This window comes from Hemitrygon akajei, chromosome 24 (genome assembly GCF_048418815.1).
Source record: "Hemitrygon akajei chromosome 24, sHemAka1.3, whole genome shotgun sequence".
Lineage (NCBI taxonomy): Eukaryota > Metazoa > Chordata > Chondrichthyes > Myliobatiformes > Dasyatidae > Hemitrygon > Hemitrygon akajei.
Genome location: NC_133147.1, coordinates 14548776 through 14571215, shown reverse-complemented (window position 1 = coordinate 14571215; position 22440 = coordinate 14548776). Strand labels below are relative to the sequence as shown.

The following is a 22440-nucleotide window of genomic DNA, read 5'->3' as shown; positions in this document are numbered from 1 at the left end:
GTGTTGGCTGGGTGGGTCGTGTCCTTGATTATCCTGGCAGCACTGCTCCACCAGCGTGCGGTGTAAAGTGAGTCCAAGGAACAAAATTTGCCTCATAATCTGTTTATTCAAGGCTTTTCACTACATTTAATTTATACTCATCATTGTTAATATCTACAGGAGGAGCTGCATCAAAAAGGTGACATATTTCATCAAAAACATGAAGTCTGTAGATGCTGGAAATCCAAACAACACACTCAAAATGCTAGAGGAACTCAGAGGGTTAGGCAGCATCGATGGAAATGAACAGACAGTCGAGCTTTCGGCCCGAGACCATTCTTCAGGGCTGGAAACAAAGTGGGGAAGGAGGCAGAATAAAAAATAGGGGGAAGGAAAGAGGATAGCTGGAAGGTGATAGGTGAAGCCAGGTGGGAGGGAAAGGTTAAGGGCTGTAGATGAAGGAATCTGATAGGAGAAGTGAGTGGACCACGGGAGAAAGGGAAAGAAAGGAAAGGAGGAGGGGACCCAGGAGGAATTAATAGGCAGGTGAGAAGAGGTAAAATCTCAGAGGGGGAAATAGAGAAAAGAGGGACAGGGGATTTTTTACTGTAAGGAAAAATAGATATTCATGCCAAATCTTCGAAGAAAGATCCCCACCAATCTGATTCTTCCCCATTCACTACAGTTTAGCAACACCAAGACCGCTTTGATCCCTTTGTACTGAAGTAGACTTGGTATTTTTTTGTTAACCATATAACATTTAACCATAAAACAATTACAGCACGGAAACAGGCCATCTCAGCCCTTCTGCCGAACGCTTACTCTCACCTAGTCCCACCAACCTGCACTCAGCCCATAACCCTCCATTCCTTTCCTATCCATATACCTATAACATTTTAGAAATATGTTCTAATTGCATTCTTTCTTGTAAATATTGTACGTGCTTTATGTTCACACAGTCCTGGGGAAGGGCCTTGAACTGAAACGTCGACTGTTTATTCCTCTCCATAGATGCTGCCCGACCTGCAGAGTTCCTCCAGCATCTTGTGTGTGTTGCTCAGGATTTCTAGCATTTGCAGAATCTCCTGTGTGTGTAGTTTATGCTTACGCTCTTCTTTTGAAGGCTGCTTATACGATGCTGTGTGCCTATGATGCTGCTGCAAGTTGTTTTTTTAAAATTTCAGAATCGGGTTTAATATCACAGGCTGTATCAGGAAATGTGTTGTTTTACAGCAACAGTTCAATGCAATACATATTAATAAAAAAATCTATTGTTACAAGGATCTGCCCCTTAGTAATAATCATCAGAGAGGCACAGAGAGAATCTGTGATTACGGACAAGTCTCTTAATTATCTCAATGGAAATGTGGTAAACTATGTGTATATCTGTCTGGACATGCCCCTCTGCTGACTGATCCTGTGGCTCCTCCCACAGACCCCGGTATAAAGGCAATTGGGGCACTGCTCCTCCCTCAGTCTCCGAGATGTCGTGCTCCCTTTTTGCTGCTAATAAAAGCCTATCGTTCACTTCCAGTCTCCAAGAGTTATTGATGGTGCATCAGGAAGAGCACATGAAGCTACACAATCTGTATGCACAATGTGGTAAACCATGTATATGACCGACTGCTCCTGTGGCTCCTCCCACAGACCCCTGAATAAAAGCGATTGTGTCACTGCTCCTCCCACTGTCCAGGACAGACATACAGCATGGACGTGGATCCATTTCACTGTTATTAAAAGCCTTTCGGTATTTACTCTACTTCCAGTCTTTTGGAGCAATTGATAGTGCATCACACGCCTGCTGTTTCCCCGGACTCTCCATGAACAGTCGAAGAATTGGAAAGCTTATACCAGGAAAAGGACTCTATGCTGGCCATGTGTTCCTCGTGGTCCCGATATAACCTCCAGGTGCCCGTAGGGTGCTCCACATCCACGATGGCAGTTCTCTGGAGAGTGCTTTCGGTGTTTCGCAATTGAAGCCTCTGCTTCTATATTCATTCCTTACCAGTTCAAATGTTGCATTTTAGTGTTAATGGCTAATGGATAATCAATAAAGATTATCTGAATGATCTTTAACGCCTTCTCATTGGCTCCAGTCCAGGCCAGTATCCATTTATTGCCCTTCTGCAAGTGGCAACTGGTAATTTATGGCTCTTTGTTTGAAATCAGTAACCAGCTCGAATCACTCAGGGCAGCTTAGGGAATTTCCTTTGGACTGCTTCCATTGTTCCATTTACACTAAGTTTCTAGTTCTAGTCTCACCCAACCTCGGTGGAAAAAGCCTGCTTGCATTAAACCTATCTATATCCCTCATAATTTCACATACCACTATCTAATCTCCTCTCATTCTCCGATGCTCCAAGGAGTAAAGTTCTAATCTATTCAACCTTTCCCTGTAACTCAGGCCTTCAAGTCTTGGCAATATCATTGTAAATTTGCTTTGTAATCTTTCAGTCTTATTGATATCTTCCCTGTAGGTAGGTGACTAGAACCTTGCACAATGCTTCAAATCTGGCCTCTCCAACATCTTGTACAACCTCAAGATAACATCTCAGCTCCAGTGCTCAATCCTTTGATTTATGAAGGCCAATTGCCAAAGGTTCTCTTTATCTACCTGTGTCAAAGACTTGTGGATCTGTACTCTCAGATGGCGGGTGGAGATATGACTCTACCGAAGGAGGTGTAAGGTGCTCTTTCCCTCCGTTAGCCTGCGTGGCGTCCCCAATCGTGGTCACGTGAAGCCACAGAAGCAGGTGGAGGATGGTCATGTGAGCAGCTGGTACGTATCGCAAGTCCTGGTGACGCGACCACTGACGCCAGGCAGACGATCTCTGAAGAGTATTGATCATGGCTGGGGTCACCCGTCTTGTAAAGGCACTGCCCAGAAGAAGACAATGAAATGGACACTTCTGCAGAAAAACTTGCCAAGAACAATTATGGTCATAAAGACCATGATCGTCCGTGGAATACGACATAGAATGTAATCGTGATGATTCCAAGATCTCGCTGTTCTACCGCACGGCTCAGTGCCTGAAAGCTCACCGTGTAAGTTCTACCTGGCTTGTCCCCCCCAAAGTGCAACACCTCCCACTTGTTTGCATTAAATTCCAGCTTCCATTTGTCAGCCCATTTTTCCAGCAGTTGAGACAGTTGTCATTCTTTTGGCAAACGGGGTTACGAATTTTGCTTTCCCCCAACTATGCTATGATGTGGAAAAATCACAAGAACTGCAAATGCTGGAAATCTAAAGTAAAAAAAAAACAGAAAATTCTGGAAATACTCAGGAGGTCGGGCAGCATCTGTGAGATTAGAACCAAAGCCAGCCTTTAAAGTCAGAAACACTTGCTAAAATCAAATGGCTATTATTATTATTATTATTATTATTATTATTATTAAATTGGCACGGACTAGGAGGGCCGAGATGGCCTGCTTCTGTGCTGTGATTGTTATATGGTTATATGGTTATTAATTTTATTCAGTAATTGCAGGCTATTGCTTCGAATGGGTCAATTTAATATCGGAGAATGTATACCCCGTACAGCCTGAAATTCTTACTCCTTGCAGACGTCCATGAAATAGGAAAAACAAAAGGTGAAAGAATGAATGACAGAAACTTTGGAACCCTGGAGTCTCCCCACCCCCATGCACAAGCAACAGCAAAAGCCCACTCTCTCCCCCCCCCCCACTTGCTACAGCAAAAGCACTGACAACCTCACCACCTGCCATTCATGTAGTAACAAAGTCCCCAAAGAGATCACGATCTAGGGTCCAACAGAAAAACTACTGTCCATCCCAACACTTTGATGTCTCTCTCACTAGCAAAGGAGCAAGAAAGAGAGATCGCTCCTGCATCAAACGAGAGCAGGAAGCCAGCAGCTCGCTGGTTCGATGTTGCTATCTGCCAATGGGGAAAAAACTGAGCTAATTAGAAGATAATTGCTTGAAATGTTAGTTCTACTTATAGACTGAGAAATCAATGGAAAACTACATTTTTTTTTCTCAAATCTAGAGTCATAGAAAAATACAACACAGAAACAGGCCCTTCATCCCATCTAGTCCATGCTGAACCATTTAAGCTACCTACTCCCATCGACCTGCACTGGGAGGTCGATGAGTTAAGGAAGGTGCACAAAATTGTACATGTGATGCAGGCAGGGACAATCACAGCCCACTCCATCACAGGCAAAGCCCTCCCCACCAATGAACATTGCCACAACACTACCAACTTGCGCGGCAACTTTCAGAGATCTGTGGAATCTAACTAGACAGGATGTACAAACCTGCTTTGGATTCCCTGGTGTTTAGAAGATTAAATACAGATCTAAAAAGTGGATAAAGTGATAACTTGGAGTGGTAAATGCAGGAAAATTACTTCTCTTGATGAGATACAACTGAACAAGAAAGTTAGTGGATTGAGTGACAGAATTCCTGCTGTGTAGCCAGAACCCATTAATTTAAACTAAAGTTTCCAATTGTCCACCAAAGCAAAAGCTTTCAATTATCTCAATAAGTTTTGTAAGTAATTTCATGCAGGAGTGAAAATGGCTTTGGTTAATGATAAAATAGCTTTAACCTTTACCTCTTTCACTTCCAGATAACTTCAGTTGACCACCTAAGAGAAAATAAAAATCAATTTGTACTTCTTTGTTTAAACTAGAGGCTTTAAGAGATATTTTCAATGAATATGATGTGACATGTTGTATCTGCAACTGCAAGAACACAAGGACAATGTTATTTATTTATTTATAGAGCTACAGTGCGCAGTAGGCTTTTCTGGAGACACACCACCCAGCAATCATCCAATTTAATCCTAGCCTAATCACAGGACAATTTACAATGACCAGGTAACCTACCAACTAGTAGGTCTTTGGACTGTGGGAGGAAACCCACGTGGTTAGGGGGAGAAAGTACAAACCCATAACAGGCACCAGTGGGAATTGAACCCAAGTTACAGGTACTGTAAAGCGTTGTTCTAACTGCTAAGCTACCGTGCCGTGTTTTAAGATGTTTGGAAGTTTAGTTCCAACAGCCTTCGGGAACTTTGACACCGTCTAGGAAAAAGCGGGCATTTGATTGGCAGCCCATTTGTCAACTTGAGCGTTCATCCTGTTCACTACTACAACCCAGCATCTCCTGTGTATACATCTGTAATGTGAACTGTATGGCTCGCTCTGACAGCTCCTCCCAAACCTACGATCTCTGTCATCGAGAAAGTCCAGGACAAGTAGGCACATGGGAAAACTACGACATGGAGGCTCCCCACCAAGTTGCACAGCATCCTGGGTATTAAAGCTCAAAGTTCAGAGTAAAGGTTCAAAGGTTCACTTATTATCACAGTACACAATTCTGAAATTCTTCTTCTCCAGATAGCCATGAAACCAAGAAAGAAAAGGATGGCAGCACAATCATCAGCCACCAAATCCCTCCTCCCCGCATAAAAAAATGAACAAAAAAGTAAATATATTATCAAAGTACGTATACAGCCCTGAGATTCATTTTCTTGTGGGGCAAGCTCAGTAAATCTACAGAATAAAAACCCTAACAGGACCAATGAAAGACCAACTTGGACATTCAAACTAGTGTGCAAAAGAGGAAAAAAAAACTGTGTGAATACAAAAAGAAAGAAAGAATAATAATAAATAAATAAATACATATCATGAAAATGAGATGAAGAGTCCTTGAAAGTGAGTCCATTGGTCGTGGAAACATTTCAGTGATGGGGCAAGTGAAGGTGTGTGAAGTTATCCCCTCTGGTTCATGAGCCTGATGGTTGAGGGGTAGTCACCGTTCCTGAACCTGGTGGAGTGGGTCCTGAGGCTCCTTTACCTTCTTCCTGAAATTCGTTATTCGACAGCCTGGGTCTTGCTGGCTGTTGTTTTGTTGCTTGCTGTGTTCTGTGTTGCTCTGTTGTTCCGTCAAGCTCTGTGGACATCCTACGTTGGCGTCGGAGTGTGTGGAGACACTTGAGGGGTGTCTCCATCTCGCTGAGAGATTGTGTTGGTTGTTAACACAAATTACACATTTCATTGTATGCCTTAATGCATAAATCTGAATCTCAGTTTAAATTCAATCCCAGCCAGTGGTCGAAGAATAAGCGTTACCCACATTTCATTGTCTGTGTTTTCCTGGATTGATTTGTGACTTGTTCTGGGAAAAGAGTTATAGCAGAGGCTCCCAAACTTCCATCCTTGGATCCCTTCCTTATGGCATCAGCTCAAACATTGGAAACCCCTGTGTTACAGGATTTTAGGTGGTTTGTGATAGTGGATTAACTCCACCCCGGACAGTCCCAAGCCCGACTACCAAACGAGAAGGATTGGGCATGGGGCCAGCAACCCCGTTCCCATAAAAACCCCGAGTAACAGAATTGCTGGCAGAAGCTCCTGAGACCTCATTCCTGAGAGAGGAAGGATACACCAAGAAGATGGGCTACGCCTGGAGACAACCTGAAAGACTGGCCCCGGACAGAGGACTCTGATGAACTGCTGCCGGCAGTCGGCCTATGCCCCACAGGGGCTGTAGGAGCCAAGTATGTATTTTCCACCAGTATTGTAGTTAGAGTTGTGCTGGTAGTTAGTCACGTGGATTGGGGCATTGTAGAGGTGAAGATTTCAGTTACGTATTCACACATTGGTCTTTGGGATCAGTGTCGTTTGGGTAACGCTGATGAGTGGGCCAGGCGTGTGACGGGCTCTCTCCCCCTCTCTTCCACAGCTGCCAGAGGAAGGTCATGGCGTTCGAATGGTCTCTCCCTCTCCCTCTTCAACGCTCCCAGAGGACTGTGCTAGAATCCTGGATCTAGGGCAAGGTTTAATCATTGCAGTTTGTGGATTGACTTATGTCAATCGCTAAATTTGTTGCTTTGCAGCGACATTACAAACAAGACCTACAGTACTGTGCAAAAGTCTTAGTTACAACAAAATAGATATGGTGCCTATGACTTTTGCGCTGTCATAGTTTTATGTATTGCACCGTACTGCAAAAAAACCAGATTTCATGATATGTATGAGTGATGATAAACCTGATTCTGATATGGGTCTCCATTGTGGACTGAGAGTGGGAAGGGGGCAGGGAGAGGGGAATCATGGTTGGGGAAAGGGGAAGGGAGAGGGAAGCACCAGAGAGACATTCTGTAATGATCAATAAAGCAAATTGTTTGGAATCAAATGACCTTGCCTGGTGTCTCAGGGCTGGGTGTGCCTGGCACTCCTTCTCTGCCACCTGTCCCACACCCCTCCATGGCGCTCCACCCTCGCCATTTTCTACATCCTTTGCTCCCGCCAGATTTACAAGCTGGTCTCTGCTCCATATTGACACGTACAGCACCGGGCAAATGTCTTAGGCACACCAGCTATGCCCGAGACTTTTGCACATTTCTGTCAAAATGCTATATGTTAGAAAAGTAAATAATTAGTGCAAAACAGGAATAATAAGTTAACTTCCATGGGCTCAATGTCTATTCAGAAATCTGATGATTGAGGGGAAGAAGCTGTCCCCAAAATATCGAGTCTGGGTCTCTAGGCTCCTGTACTTCCACCCCAATGGTCATAGGGAGAAGAGGGTACGTCCTGTATAGTCAAGGTCTTTAAGGGTAGATGCCACCTTACTCATGGTTTTTGTTATAGATGAGGAGTGTATGGGCTGTCTACGAAGAGGCAGCACCTCGGGTGAAGGGGCTTGGTGTATCCATTCACCTCACTCACCTTTGGTTCCCACCGGACACTCAGCTCTCACCTGTGGCTCCATGGAGCTGTTTGCACGCGACAGTGGCCGCACCCTGGTACACTGCTTCGACAGATGGGCTAAACCAGGTAGCTGTTGAGTTAGGGACATGCCCGTCCCAGCACGCGAAGTCAGCTCCGGCAGACTGGGCGGATGAGATCTACGGTGAGATCCAACGGCCAGGAAGGCAGTTCCGCGACGCTCCATGGAGAGCGAAGGGCGTGACAAGGCACAGAAGACATCATTGTCATCCACTACGACCAAGGAAGACCCCAGTTTATGACACTTGATTGTACCACTGGACCCAAACTTCTCGAGAGAGTGTAACTGCCCCACTTGCATGGCTTTTCCACTTTAAAAACTCTCCTGCACAGGTTTCCTGTCATCATCGGACATGATGAACAATCATCACTACCAGATGGGCATGACAGCCATTTTGACAGCTTATCAGATAACTTGACTGGAAGCATAACTAGTAGAATGGCTTGTTCAGTGCATAAGGACTGCCTTCTGCAAGGCATTATTCCATGATTCCAGTGTTTTAGTGGCTAGCCAATGAGCTAACTCTGCATGTTTGGCCTGCTGGGACAGTCTTTCATTCTTTCTTTTGTGTTTCTTGTACTTACTGTGAATGCCCACAAGAAAATGAACCTGAGAGTGACATATATTTACATTGATGATAAGTTTACTTTGAAGCTTTGTCCTTTTGGCTTTGTATTTATAAGACATTGGAGCAGAGTTAGGCCATTCAGCCCATTGAACCTGTTCCATCATTTGATCATGGCTGATCCATTTCTCTCTCAACCCCAATCTCCTCCCTGTAAATTTTCACACCTGGACTTATCAAGAATCTGTTAACCTGTGGGTCACCCTTGGGCAAGGTGTAGAACCTACTTAGCCCATCCACCATCCACCCACCCCCAGCCCTCCAACCAGGGTCACGTGAAGCCATGGGAACTGGCGGTGGATGTTTGTATGAGCAGCTGGTGCACATCACAAGTCCTGGTTAGGCAACCACTGACACTAGGCAGAGGATCTCTGAAGAACATTGATAATGGCTGTGAGGTCACTGTCTTGTAAGGACATGGCCCAGGAGAAGGCAATGGCAAACCAACTCTGTAGAAAAATTTGCTAAGAATAATCATGGTCATGGAAAGACCATGATCGCCCACGTCATATGACATGGCACATAATGATGATGTCACACAACACAGCACGTAGTGATGATGATTACTAGTAGGTGTGTGGTACAGTCATTTCGACAACTGATCAGGTAATGTTTTGAGAAGGATAACTAGTTGAATGGCTCTTTCAATGTATAATGACTTCCTTCTGCAAAGCTTGGTTCAATGGTTCCAGTTTTTTAGCTGACCATGTACTATTGTCTTGTTGGAGGCGGTCTGTCATTGATTCCATTGCGTTTCTTGTACTTACTGTGAATGCCCACAAGAAAATAACCTGAGGGTTGTGTATCTTATTGTTCGTTATGCCACTCTGTTTGTCCACACCTTCATGCACTGATATCGAAGGATTCTTCATTGCAGTTTCTGTAACAATTTTCTCTTTGAGGGTCCAGCTCAGGGTTGTTAGCCCTGAGCTGAACCTTCAAACCTGGAGGACTGGTGAACCACTCTTAGTCTGGCCTCTACCCTTTGACCTGTTGGCATGGGTGACCCTACCAGGAACCAAAGTACAGGGCCCTGACTCCAGCCAACATAGCTCTCTGGGTCATTGAGGCACGCAAGCCTCCAAACCCTACAATAACGTTGTGGTCCTCTTGGAGGGAAGCTTGTACTATGTATGATGACGTATACGTAATTGAATAATAAATTTACTTTGAATCTTTGACCTTTGATCTTTGTCTTTATATATTTATATTGTTGGCACAACGGAAAATTGTGCTTACACTAAAACGAATGGGTGTCACAGTATCATAGCCGTTAGCCCAATGATTTACATCTTGGGGTGTCCACTGCAAGGAATCTGTACTTCTTAACCTGCGGAATGTATGAGTTTTCCCCAGATACACCCACAGTCCAAAGATATCCTGGATAGGTAAATTGGTCATTGTAAATTGTCCCGTGATGAGGGTAGAATTAATTTGGGTTTGTCAGCGGTTGCTGGAATAGCGCTGTTCAAAGGGCTCAAGGACCTACTCTAAAAATAAATAATAGAATATAACAGTGTTGAATTTTTATTCTGCGATATTCTGAATTTGCCATCCGTAGTGGAACAATTTAATCCAGTTGAAAATGCTTGTCGCAGGCACAATTCAAATTTACAGCAACAAAATTACTCATTTGACCAATGTGAACTTTGAGTTCTCCTTTAAATTCTTCTGTGGTTATTGGCCATCTGCTTTATGTGCATGCACTGGCGACATTTGGAACAGCTTGGGTGGGTCACGTTTTACTGAGATTGAATAAAGTGTGAACATTTACGAAGTGAGGAATAGGTTATACAGATACAAGAAAGTCTGCAGATGCTGGAAATCCAAAACTACACACACACAAAATGCTGGAGGAGTTCAGCAGGTCAGGCAACATCTATGGAAATGAATAAACAGTCGACGTTTCGGGCTGGGATCCTTCTTCAGGACTGAGAGGCTAATATAGAGCTAGTTATTATAATTTGTCCTCCAAGAGGTCCACAACGTTGTGGTAGGATTTGGAGGCCTGTGTACCTCAAAGACCCAGAGAGCTATGGTGGCTAGTCTCAGGGTCTTGTGCTTTGACTCTTGGTAGGATCACCCACATCAAACAGGTCAAAGGGTAGAGGCCAAATTAAGAGTGGTCCATTGGCCCTTCAGGTTCTGGGGATCAGCTCAGGGCTAACAACCCTGACTGGTCAAATAAAATTGTTTCAGAAACAGCAATGAAGAACCATATATCTGTGTGCAGTGGCACTCCTTTCGAGAGTCTCCTCTCGGGATTCGCATGAGCGAAAACCGAGACGAAGCTACTGGCATGATGAAGGAAGCCCTGAACACAGCCATGAAGGGATGAGAGGAGAGGCCAACTCCATCATCAAGACAGCATTTCATTGGACCGGTGAAGGACGGATGAAATGTTGGAAACCAAAGACAACCTGGTGCTGCACTGTAGAGGCAGAAAAGAGTTCTCTGAAGCATACCTGGGGCACAATAGAGAAGATGGCCAAGGACCCACAGAGATGGAGAACCTTCATTGCTGCCCTGAATGTCAGAGGCATAACAGGCAGTAGCTATGGCGATTTGTACAATTAACCCTAAAGGATAGAGTTGCCAAAAGTGGTAAATGCTGATATCTATTTAAGGCTAATTGAGATGTAGTTAGTCCATATTGAAGCTTTTTATTTAATAGTTCCTCTTTTGCTTGTAAGTTTCGCTACAGTTTCTGAACACTTTTCACAAAGAATGAATTTTGTTGGTTGCACCTCGATTTGAGTCAAAGGTTCAAATGTTTATTTATTATCAAAGTATGTTTGCGGTATTGATGCACCATCAATAACTCTCTGAGACATGAGGCGAGATATCGGCTTTTATTGACTGGAAGAAAGAACAAGTAGTAGTTGACCACCATACTACATCCTGGAGACTGAGGGCAGCGCTCAGGCCTCAATCGCCTTTATACCGGGGTCTGTGGGAGGAGCCACGGTCAGTGGGAGGAGCCACAGGAGCAGTCAGTGGGAGGGCGTGTCCAGACAGGTATATGTAGTTCACCACAGGTATACAATTCTGAGACGTCTTCTCCATGAAACAAAGAACCATTGAAGTCTTTCAAGAAAACCATCAAATCCATTCCCCCACCCAAAAAAGAATGGTAACACAATAATCAATCCCCAAACTCTCAATCCCTGCACAAAAAAATTACCAAACCTCATCAAAAGGCAACAGGAACACCATACCCTCGCCCCAAAAAAAACCTCACAAACTCGCCAAAAAGCAACAGGAACATCAACCCCCAAATTCTCCCCGTAGGGAGAAAGTTAACGAACTCACCAAACGGTAACAAGAAAGAATGGACAAAAATACAGAATATAAAAACCATAAAACTGAAAGCGTCGACCCAAAGATGTGTAAAATACCCCGGTAAATGGCAGATTTCCTTTGCTTTAACCATACTAGGTATCTAACTTGTTCCCTTCGTTGTTTGATAGAATGTCGGACCTCCTCCAGCTGGTGCATTTAAAGAGAGGCGCATAAAGCCGACGGCGTTCCGAAAGTTCTACGAAAGGGGCGATTTCCCTGTGGCTGTGGAACATGACGCGAAAGGAAATCGAATAGCCTGGAAGGTTGGTGGACTAGAGCCATATATCGTATTGAAGGGTGTCAGGGAGAGCCTTTGCCCATTGAATTATTTTGATTGTGCACTTGAGCATGCATTATCAACATACCCTTAAAGGAGACGCCTCCTCTTCTTCTTTCATTAGATCTGTGAGACGACAGGGTTTGGAAGTGCCTTTTATAAAAGCCGTTTGTTGCCTCAGTTGTAGCTTCCTGTTTTTTTGTGAGGGATTGGAAGGGGATATATCTCAGGCTTGGTTGACTGTCATAACTCCATCCAATACTCCGGGCTATAGCATTGAATGCAACCTTTAATTAGCTAAATAGCTGGGTCATATATGTGTGCCATTTGTAATCAAGCATGGAATGTTAATTAGGCCCAGACTGATATAACAACTCTTCACTTCTCAGGCAGGATTGCTAATGTAATCTGTGTCAGACACATCTCTGTCACGAATTGACCTCCAGCCTGATATCATAGCGTCTCCTCCATTTTCTCCCTTGTGAAAGGTTAATTGGTTTAGAAATGAATCGATTAGTTCTAGTCTCTAATGCTGTTATTCAGCTTTTACAGAAAAATGGTCTAACAAAAGTCCCTTTTATTAATCCAATTCAGCTTATTTTCCCTCAACAATTTGTATCTAAAAGCCATGACGAGGGACGGCACTGGTACATTTTTTAAACTGATTAGGAAATTAGCAATTTCATTACCGAGAAAGCTTTTAAAGAATCAGTCTAGGAATGCTCACAACATCACAAGTAATAAATCTGAAAGTAGTCAGGGTATATTTCTGGGGCAGAATAACTGAATGCAGGTTTCCAGGATATGCTCCCAAAATAAAGGATGAATTCAAATTTGGATAAATGCTTTCAGCTTATTGAATTCAAGGCATGAATATTGATTTCTCCGTCTGGTAAAAATATCCCCCCCCCTCCCCCTTCTTCTATTCCCCACGCTGGCCTCTTAGTTCTTCTCACCTGCAAATTACCTCCCCCCCACCCACTGCGTCCCCTCCTCTTTCCCTTTCTCCCGTGCTTCACTTTTTCTCCTCTGCTGCCGTTTAGATGATTTCTTTTTAGAGCTTGAGGGTGGACGGGGTTTGATATTTTTCTTTGAATCGGTTAGCTCTGTGCTTCTTCTTTGTTTCATGACTGTCTGTGGGGAAGACCGATTTCAGGGACGCATACTACATGAGTACTTTGATAATAAATGTACTTTGAATCTTTGCTTCTCCTCTCCTGTCAGATTCCCTTCTCTCCAGCCCTTTATCTTTCCTACCCACCTGGCTTCCCTATCACCTTCCAGCTTTTCTCCTTCCCCTCGCACACCCCCCCACCCACTTTCTTATTCTGACGTCTTGCCTCTTCCATTCCCGTCCTAGAGAAGGGAGTCATTTTTATTCACCTCCGTAGATGCTGCCTGACCTGCTGAGTTCCTCCAGCATCTTGTGTGCATTGCTTTGGATTTCCAGCATCTGCAGAATTTATTGTGTCTAAAATAGCTTTTACACGTAGATTGATTGTATGTCCGTGAAGTGACACTAGGCACAGGAGTGTCTATACGTCAGGTGACCAACAGGAAATGATGAAGTAGTGGTGCTGGAGTGCGGAGGGGTGGGTTAGTGGGTGCAGGTGCTGATCAGCCCGACTGCTTGGGGAAAATACCTGCTTTTGAGTCCGCGTGGATGCTGCGTAGCCTCTTCACTGATGGGAGTGGGACAAACAGTCCATGGGCACTTCCACTTGAGCTGCCTCCGCAGACTTCTCCACATACGATGGCAGGACAAAGTCCCAGACACGGAGATCCTGGAGCGGGCTAGCACCCACAGCATCTACACCCTCCTACAGAAAGCCCAAGCCAGATGGGCTGGCCATGTCGTCAGGATGTCTGACAGTCGACTACCAAAACAGCTGCTGTATGGAGAGCTGAGCCAGGGCAAGCGCTCAGTCGGAGGGCAGAAGAAACGTTTCAAAGACTGCTCAAAGTGTCCCTCAAAGACCTCAACATCAATCCCAGTCGCTGGGAATCGCTTGCTCTGGACCGCCCAACCTGGTGGAGCAGGACCACTAAAGGAGCGTATGCAGCAGAAATCAGACGCACCGCAGAGGCTCAGAGGAAACGCGCCGTGCGCAAGGCTCGAGCTGCCTCCACTTCCACTGCAGCACCTACCCTCATGTGTCCCACATGTGGGCGAGCTTTCAGGGCCCGGATTGGCCTCACCAGTCACCTCCGGACCCACAGTCACAAACCCTCCACCTGACAGAAGTCGCGGTCGTCTTTGACTCTGAAGGACGAGCAACAACCATGGGCAGGGCGGTTAGGATCCTCCATGACGTTACTGGGCCTTTTCTGGCACTTTTCGTACGTACGCCCTTGATGGCGGGTAGACAGGTGCTGGTGATGCATTGGGGAACAGCGACTGTTTATTCTTCCCCAGAGATGCTGCCTGACCTGCCGACCACTTCCCCCTGCCCCAGCATTTTGTGTGTGTGTTGCTTTAGATGACTGATATTTATACTTCTGTCAATTAATCTGAAACAAATGCTACTTCTAACTATCTCCAATACAGTTACTGAAGGGTATTACTTCTCAAATAGCAATGCGCCTAGATGTACTGTCCATTTTTGTTCAGCGTCCAAAAGCAACCTTAGAAGATCTGCAAATTCTGAAAGCTGAAAAAATTCCTAGAGCCACAGCTATTTAGGAACAGAATCACATACATTTCCATATTGGTTCTGATTCTGTAAACGGCTGTGTATTTGTTACAAAGTGTTATGTATGTGTACTCTATGTGCCGTTGTTTTTAATATTTCAGTTATATCTGAGTAATGTTGTGTGTGTGTATATATATAATCAACATATATATATGTTGATTAAGCATTCTTGTTCATTTAAATAATTAATTACAGGTTACATGTAAAAATACGCGAATTGCATACAACATCACGTGCTACCTGCGTGCTTTGCTTAACGTAAACCCAAAGTTAAACTCACATTTCGGACTCTGGTGTCTTCCTTTGAGTAATTTAATGTTTTGATGTTATAGAGCATAGCAATGTGTATGAGTAATGCACACAAAATGCTGGAGGAACTCAGCAGGCCAGGCAGCACCAATGGAAAAGAGTAAGCAGTTGATTACTCAGCACCTGATTAAGGGTCTCGGCCCGAAACGTCGACTTCTACCCTTTTCCATAGATGCTGCCCGGCCTGCTGAGTTCCTCCAGCATTTTGTGTGTGTTGCTTTGGATTTCCAGGATCTGCAGATTTTCTCGTGTTTCTGACAGAATGTATGATGTACTATGAAAGAGAGTGATAAAGAATAACTTTATTTGTCACCTGTTCATCGAAACATCGAAACATACACTTCCAGCTAGCACCCTTCCCCTCTCACCCTCTTTTAATTCTGGCATCTTCACCCTATGCTTCTCTGTCCTGAAGAAGGGTCTCGGCCTGAAATGTCGACTGTTTGTTCATTTCCACGGACGCTGCCTGACCTGCTGAGTTGCTCCAGCATTTCGTGTGTGCTGCAGTGAAGATGTCAAATCCAGTCAGCAAGGATTGTGCTGGGCAGTTGGTGACCACCATCATGCTTCCAGTGCCAATGTAGCATGCCCATGGTTTGCTAACCCTAACGGTACATCTTTGGTATATGAAAGTATGCCAGAGAACTTGGGGGAAACTCATGTGGTCACAGCGAAAACGTACAGACTCCTTATAGGCAGTGGCAGGAATTGAACCCTGATCTGTGATTTGTGTAAAGCAATGTGCTACGCTACCATCCAGCTACTATAATGTTATATTATTGTAAATTAACATTAACTTGTGTGGTAGTTTGGTGGAGCCTAAGACCACTCTGGCCATTGTGCCTGTGAAGGAAATCACCAGAGAGACAGTGAAGCTGTTGGATATAACCAAACAAGCAGAATCATACGGGAGACACTCTTGCTGCAACACACAGCTCGAACCACATCATCAAGTTCGCCGATGACACGACCGTGGTGGGTCTCATCAGCAAGAACGATGAGTCAGCTTACAGAGAGGAGGTGCAGCGGTTAACGGACTGGTGCAGAGCCAACAACCTGTCTCTTAATGTGAACAAAACAAAAGAGATGGTTGTTGACTTCAGGAGGGCATGGAGTGACCACTCCCTGCTGAACATCGACGGCTCCCTGGTAGAAATCGTTAAGAGCACCAAATTTCTAGGTGTTCACCTGTCGGAGAATCTCACCTGGTCCCTCAACACCAGCTCCATAGCCAAGAAAGCCCAGTAGCGTCTCTACTTTCTGCGAAGGCTGAGGAAAGTTCATTTTCCACCCCTCCATCCTCAGCACATTCTACAGAGGATGTATTGAGAGCATCCTGAGCAGCTGTATCACTGCCTGGTTCGGAAATTGCACCATCTCGGATCGCAAGACCCTGCAGTGGATAGTGAGGTCAGTGAGAAGATCATCAGGGTCTCTCTTCCTGCCTTTACGGACATTTACACTACACGCTGCATCCGCAAAGCAAACAGCATTATGAAGGACCCCACACACCCCTCATACAAACTCTTCTCCCTCCTGCCGTCTGGGAAAAGGCACCGAAGCATTCGGGCTCTCATGACCAGACTATGCAACAGTTTCTTCCCCCAAGCTATCAGACTCCTCAATACTCAGAGCCTGGACTGACACCTTACTGCTCTATTGTCCTGTTTATTATTTATTGTAATGCCTGCACTGTTTTGTGCACTTTATGCAGTCCGGGGTAGGTCTGTAGTCTAGTGTAGCTTTTTTCTGTGTTGTTTTGTTACATAGTTCAGTCTAGTTTTTGTACTGTGTCGTGTAACACCATGGTCCTGAAAAACGTTGTCTCATTTTTACTATGTACTGTACCAGCAGTTATGGTCGAAATGACAATAAAAGTGACTTGACTTGGAAGAAGAGGCCTTCCTGACCCAATATTACATGACATTTTTATATGTTAAAGGTCAAAGGTAACAGCAGGACAATTCTATAGTTACAATGTATCTACGATGCTTCCTTTGAACTACATATAGTTTTCAAACACCTCCAACACTCCAGACACCCAAATTGAATGTTAATTCCCACTGACTCCGGGCTGCTTTCATGCATATGCAGACATCTCAGGTCAAACAGAGTGTTTCTTTGTTTGCAATTGACCCCAGTCTGAGTCTCCAAAAGCAGCATTGTTCTGGGTGTATTTTCAATAGTCCACATTCAGTACTGAAGACTGGTTGCTGTTGAAATTAGTATTTGCTGTATATCGGAACTCCATTGCCAAACTACCAGACAGATTAGGGTTTTGGTCTCTTCGGAGGCGTGGGCTCGAATACCAGCACTGCCATTTAGATTTATAACTTCCCCTTCTTTGGGTGGACAAGTGGTTAGTGCAACACTATTACAGTGCCAGCTTACAAACTCCTCACATACAGCAGCATGAGTTGAACCCTCAATCTTCCAGTCACTGGTGCTATGAAGTGTTATGCTAGCTGCTGCACTAACATGCCTCCCCTATGCCTTCCTACACTTTTCCTTCCTGGCCGCTTCCTTCCTGCACTTTTTCTTCCTAGCTGCTTCCTTCCTTCACTTTTCCTTCCTGGCCACTTCCTTCCTGCTCTTTTCCCTCCTGGATGGTTCCTTCCTGCACTTTTCCTTCCTAGCTGCTTCCTTCCTGGATGTTTTCTTCCCAGACATTTTTTTTGCGAAAGGCGATCCCTGCAGGTGACACAGCAGATTCACAATGTCCTGGATGATTATTCGATATTCCAGTCCTTTTTGCTGACATATTGGTTATATCTTGATTGTTCAGAATACATTAGGCTGCTAACGATCCCATGGTACTATTTTAATGAAGAGACCTGTCAATATCAGTCCGCTCTCAGCATCGCTAAAGACATCATGAGGCCTTTCAATGGTTGTGATCGGCCATGGATGCTGTGTCCTAGCTATTATGCACAAGCCAGGGCAGTATGATATGGAGAGCAAGCCGTTGCCCATGCAGTCGTCTCCCTCTCTCCACACAACTGATGAACCTAAAGGCACGGGAAATGCCGATACAGTTTGGCTTCAACAGCATCACAGGAGTTACCAGTCAACCTCAGACTCAACATAGGAACTCCAGCTCCAGATCTTTCTCTCGGATGTTACTCCTGAAGCCTTCCCCATGAGCGGGTGTAGCCACAAGGCAGTGGAGGTTTGAGATCAGAGTTTTCCTTCTCCTAGATGAGCTGCCAACCCCAGCTGACGAGCCTCACGTGCCCAAATTGACTGGTTTTAAGGCGCCAGTCACCCACCTTTGCCCCCTCTGCTGTCAGTAGAAACCTTGGTTGCCGCACATGAAGGCCGGGAGTTGGACTTGGTTGTCAGAGATTATTTGACCTCCACACCATTGGAAACATTTAATAAGTAGTGGGAGAATGTCTACACTAACCCCGCCACCAACGCCTGGCTACAACAACCTTAAGAAATCAAAACATTGTAATTGGTTACTATTATGCTGTGCCACCTTGGATCGTCCTGCGCACTGAACTGTGGCTGTGATCCTGACGTCAAATTATGCCTCTGAAGTATTTTATCCTGCATTCGGAGACAGCAGAAAATGAAATGGAATGGAAGTTGGTTTTTTTGCTCCCTTTAAGGCCACCCTGGGAGTCTGGGCGGATGAATTCAGCCGGAGAACAAAGAGGGAAAGAGAAAGCCGAGGAGTGAAGGTAGCAGCAACCAGGTGAGCTCACCGTTTTCCCCGAGAATCCACACCCAATTAGGATTTAGCTCCGGGGGCTGCTTTTCAAAAACGCATTGTACAAAGGAATGTGAAAAGAAAGCTTGAATGGAATCACTCAAAAAAGAGGATAACTTCACTCAATGCTACTTGTCCCATCATTGAAATGTTCCCACAACCAGTGAACTCGCTTTCAAGGACTCTTCATCTCATGTTCTCGATATTTATTGTTATTTATTTACATTTGCTTTTGCACCGTTTGTTGTCTTCTGCACTCCACTTGATCCTGTTACAGTTACTATTCTATAGATTTGTTGAGTATGCCAAAAGAAAATGAATCTCTGGGTTCTATATGGTGACATATATGTACATCGATCATAAAAATCTACCTTGAACTTTGAACGTTTGAACTTTGAATCAGCAGAAACACAAGAACTGTGAGTTACAAAGGACTAAAGTGGATTTGTATCTGCAAATTTTTGGGAAGCTATTTTCCCCAAGAAGCACAAAAGAGTAAACAAGTTCCTAAAATAGTCTTGAGCAGTTGCTTTTGGTGGCTTTATTGAGAAATCTGCTTTCACAATTGTAATTTTCTGCTGACGGAATAATGCTCCCAGTCCACCCGATTTGTAAACAGAGTCTCTTGTGAAGGGATTACAGTTCTGGTATGCAGACACTTGTTGAGAAATTACATGCTCGTACACTCTGGTGAGGGCATTACGCTGATGTATACAAACTCACTTATGAAGAGTTTACACTACTGAAATACAGATTCTCATTACTGTACACCGACTCTGTTATAGAGAGATTACACTGCTGGTACGCAGACTCTCCTGCGGAGAATTTTCTTCGTAATTTTTCTTTGCTACAGGTTATTTCTACAGGTGACACTATGTTCTGAATAATTCAGAATAAGAATCAGTTTAATAACACCAGGATGTCACGAAATTTGTTAACTTTGTGGCAATGTATGATAAATATAGGAAAAAAAACTGAATTACAGTACACTACGTATATTAGAATCAGGTTTATTATCACCAGCATGTGTCATTAAAATTTGTGAACTTAGCAGCAGCAGTTCAATGCAATACATAATCTAGAAGAAAAAAATAAAATAATAATAATAAATAAATAAGTAAATCAATTACAGTATACATATATTGAATAGATTAAAAATCATGCAAAAACAGAAATATTATGTATTAAAAAAGTGAGGTAGTGTTCCTGGGTTCAATGTCTTTTTAGGAAACAGATGGCAGAGGGGAAGAAGCTGTTCCTGAATCACTGAGTGTGTGCCTTCAGGCTTCTGTACCTCCTTCCTGATGGTAACAGTGAGAAAAGGGCATGCCCTGGGTGCTGGAGGTCCTTAATAATGGACGCTGCCTTTCTGAGACACCACTCCTTGAAGATGTCCTCGGTGCTTTGTAGGCTAGTGCCCAAGATGGAGCCGACTAAATTTACAACCCTCAGCAGCTTCTTTCGGTCCTGTGCAGTAGCCCCTCCCCCCATACCAGACAGTGATGCAGCCTGTCAGAATGCTCTCCATGGTACATCTATAACATTTTGAGCGTATTTGTTGACATATCAAATCTCTTCAAACTCCTAACGCAGTATAGTCGCTGTCTTGCCTTCTTTATAACTGCATCGATATGTTGGGGCCAGGTTGGGTGCTCAGAGATCTTGACACCCAGGAACTCGAACCTTCTCACTCTCTCCACTTCTGATCCTTCTATGAAGATTGGTGTATATATATGTATATTAAATAGTTACGATAAGTAGTGTAAAACAGAAATAAAAAGTAGTGAAGTTCTTGGGTTCAATGCCCATTCAGAAATCCATATTCTCATTCATTTTGCTGACTTTATTAAAAATAGATTCTAGGATTTTCTTTATTTGTCACATGCACATCAAAACATACAGTGAAACACATTGTTTGCATTAACTCAAATCAGCAAGTATTGCGCTGGGCAGTCCACAGTCATTAACACTCATTTTGGGTATGTTGGTGGGAAAGTCCAGGTATTTGAAAATAACATTCAACTCAAGAGAAGCATTATGAGGACATTGTAACTACAGGAATTGTCCTGTAACCTTTGTTCTTTAGTATATGAAAATGTATATGAAAATGATGGAATATGCTTGACTACTGCACCAGTTTCAAGAACAGTTATTACCTCTCAAACATCAGGCTCCTAAACCAGCGTGGATAGCTTCACTCAACTCAACACTGAACTGATTCCACAACCTATGGACTCACTTTCGAGAACTTTATCACTCAATTTTGTCTCCAAAAACGTACAAACTGTTATTTCTGGAGTAATATGTCATTCGTAGAACCTTGAGGTGTTATTTAAGTTACCTTCGAGTGGATGGGTCTCCTCAATCTTGGTCGGGAGCTCATCTAGGAGAAGGAAAGCTCTGATCTCAAACCTCTGCTGCCTTGTGGTTATATCCACTCGTGGTGAGGCTTTGGGAATAAACTCCGAGGGAAAAATCCGGAGTTGGAGTCCCTACGTTTGAGTTCAATGCTGACTGGCAACTCCTGTGACGCCACACGTGCCAAACTGTATCAGTCTCTGCCGTCCACTTGGATTCATCAGCTGCCTGGAGAGGGGGAGCCTGCTACACGGGCAACAGCTTGCTCTCATATCGGACTGGTCCTGGCTTCCGTATCATGTAGTCAACTGTGATGCTTTATCCATGGTCAACCTAGACTAGTGGAGGGCCTCCTACGTACCTAAATTGGGTTGAGTGAGAAGGTTAAATTAAAAGGTTATATTTTTCAGTCACACAAAAGCAAAGTACCCCGTGGATGTTGCAACTTTATAAAACTCGGGTTGGGCAACATCTGGATTATTGCGACAATTCTGGTCGCCCAACTATAGGAAGTATGCCGTGGCTTTGGAGAGGGCATAGAAGAGGTTTGCCAGGATGCTGCCTGGTTTAGAGGGCATCACAAGAGGCTGGACAAACTTGGGTTGTGTTCTCTGGAGTGGCAAAGGCTGAGAGGAGATCTGATAGACGTTGGTAAAATTATGAGAGGCATAGATAGAGTAGGCGGGGAGTGTCTGTTTCCCAGGATCGAAATGTCTGAAACCCGAGGGCATGCTTTGAAGGTGAGACGGGGTAGGTTCAAAGGGGATGTGAGGGGTAAATGTTTTACTCAGAGAGTTGTGGATGCTTGGAATGCGCTGCCTAGTGTGGTGGCAGAGGCAACTACATTAGAGGCTTTTAGATAGGCACATGGATATGAGGAAGATGAAGGGATACAGATGTCGTGTAGATAGAAGGGATTAGTTCGGGGGGGGGGGGGGGGGCTTGATTTACTTCCTAGATGATTCAGCACAACATTGTGGGTCGTAGGACCTGCTCTTGCGCTGTGCTGTGTTAGATATCTGAAATAAATAAAACAAACATTTGAAAGGTCAGGCAACATCTTCAGAATTCTAAGGTGTAGAACAAAACCAGACCTGTGAGCCTCTGAGGAAGAATGGAGTACATTTGAGTCTCCCTACTCGAGGAAGGGTAAACTCAGCAGACAGTGACGAAAGGGTTAACAGTGCATATATTTGCACATACACACACGTGTGTGTGTGTGTGTGTGTGTGTGTGCAATTATATAAATTCAAATTCCTAAGTTAGACCATAAGGCATTGGAGCAGAATTTGGCCATTTGACCCATTGAGTCTTCTCCACCATTCAATAATGCCTGATCCTTTTTTTACCTCTCCTCAGACCCAATCCCCGGCCTTCT

At 44.3% G+C, this 22440-nt stretch overlaps 1 protein-coding gene across 3 annotated transcripts in view; it reads left to right on the top strand.

Annotated features, from left to right (window-relative positions):
* Window positions 1–22440, top strand: part of pacrg (PARK2 co-regulated) — a 448472-nt gene that overhangs the window by 109224 nt on the left and 316808 nt on the right. For 2 of the 3 annotated variants that reach the window (XM_073028379.1, XM_073028375.1), the window contains exon 2: window positions 11839–11973. The exons of the other annotated variant lie outside the window; for it this stretch is intronic. In XM_073028379.1, coding sequence (XP_072884480.1) covers window positions 11839–11973 — 135 coding nt within the window. The remainder of the gene's footprint in view (window positions 1–11838; window positions 11974–22440) is intronic. 3 annotated transcript variants of the gene reach the window in all.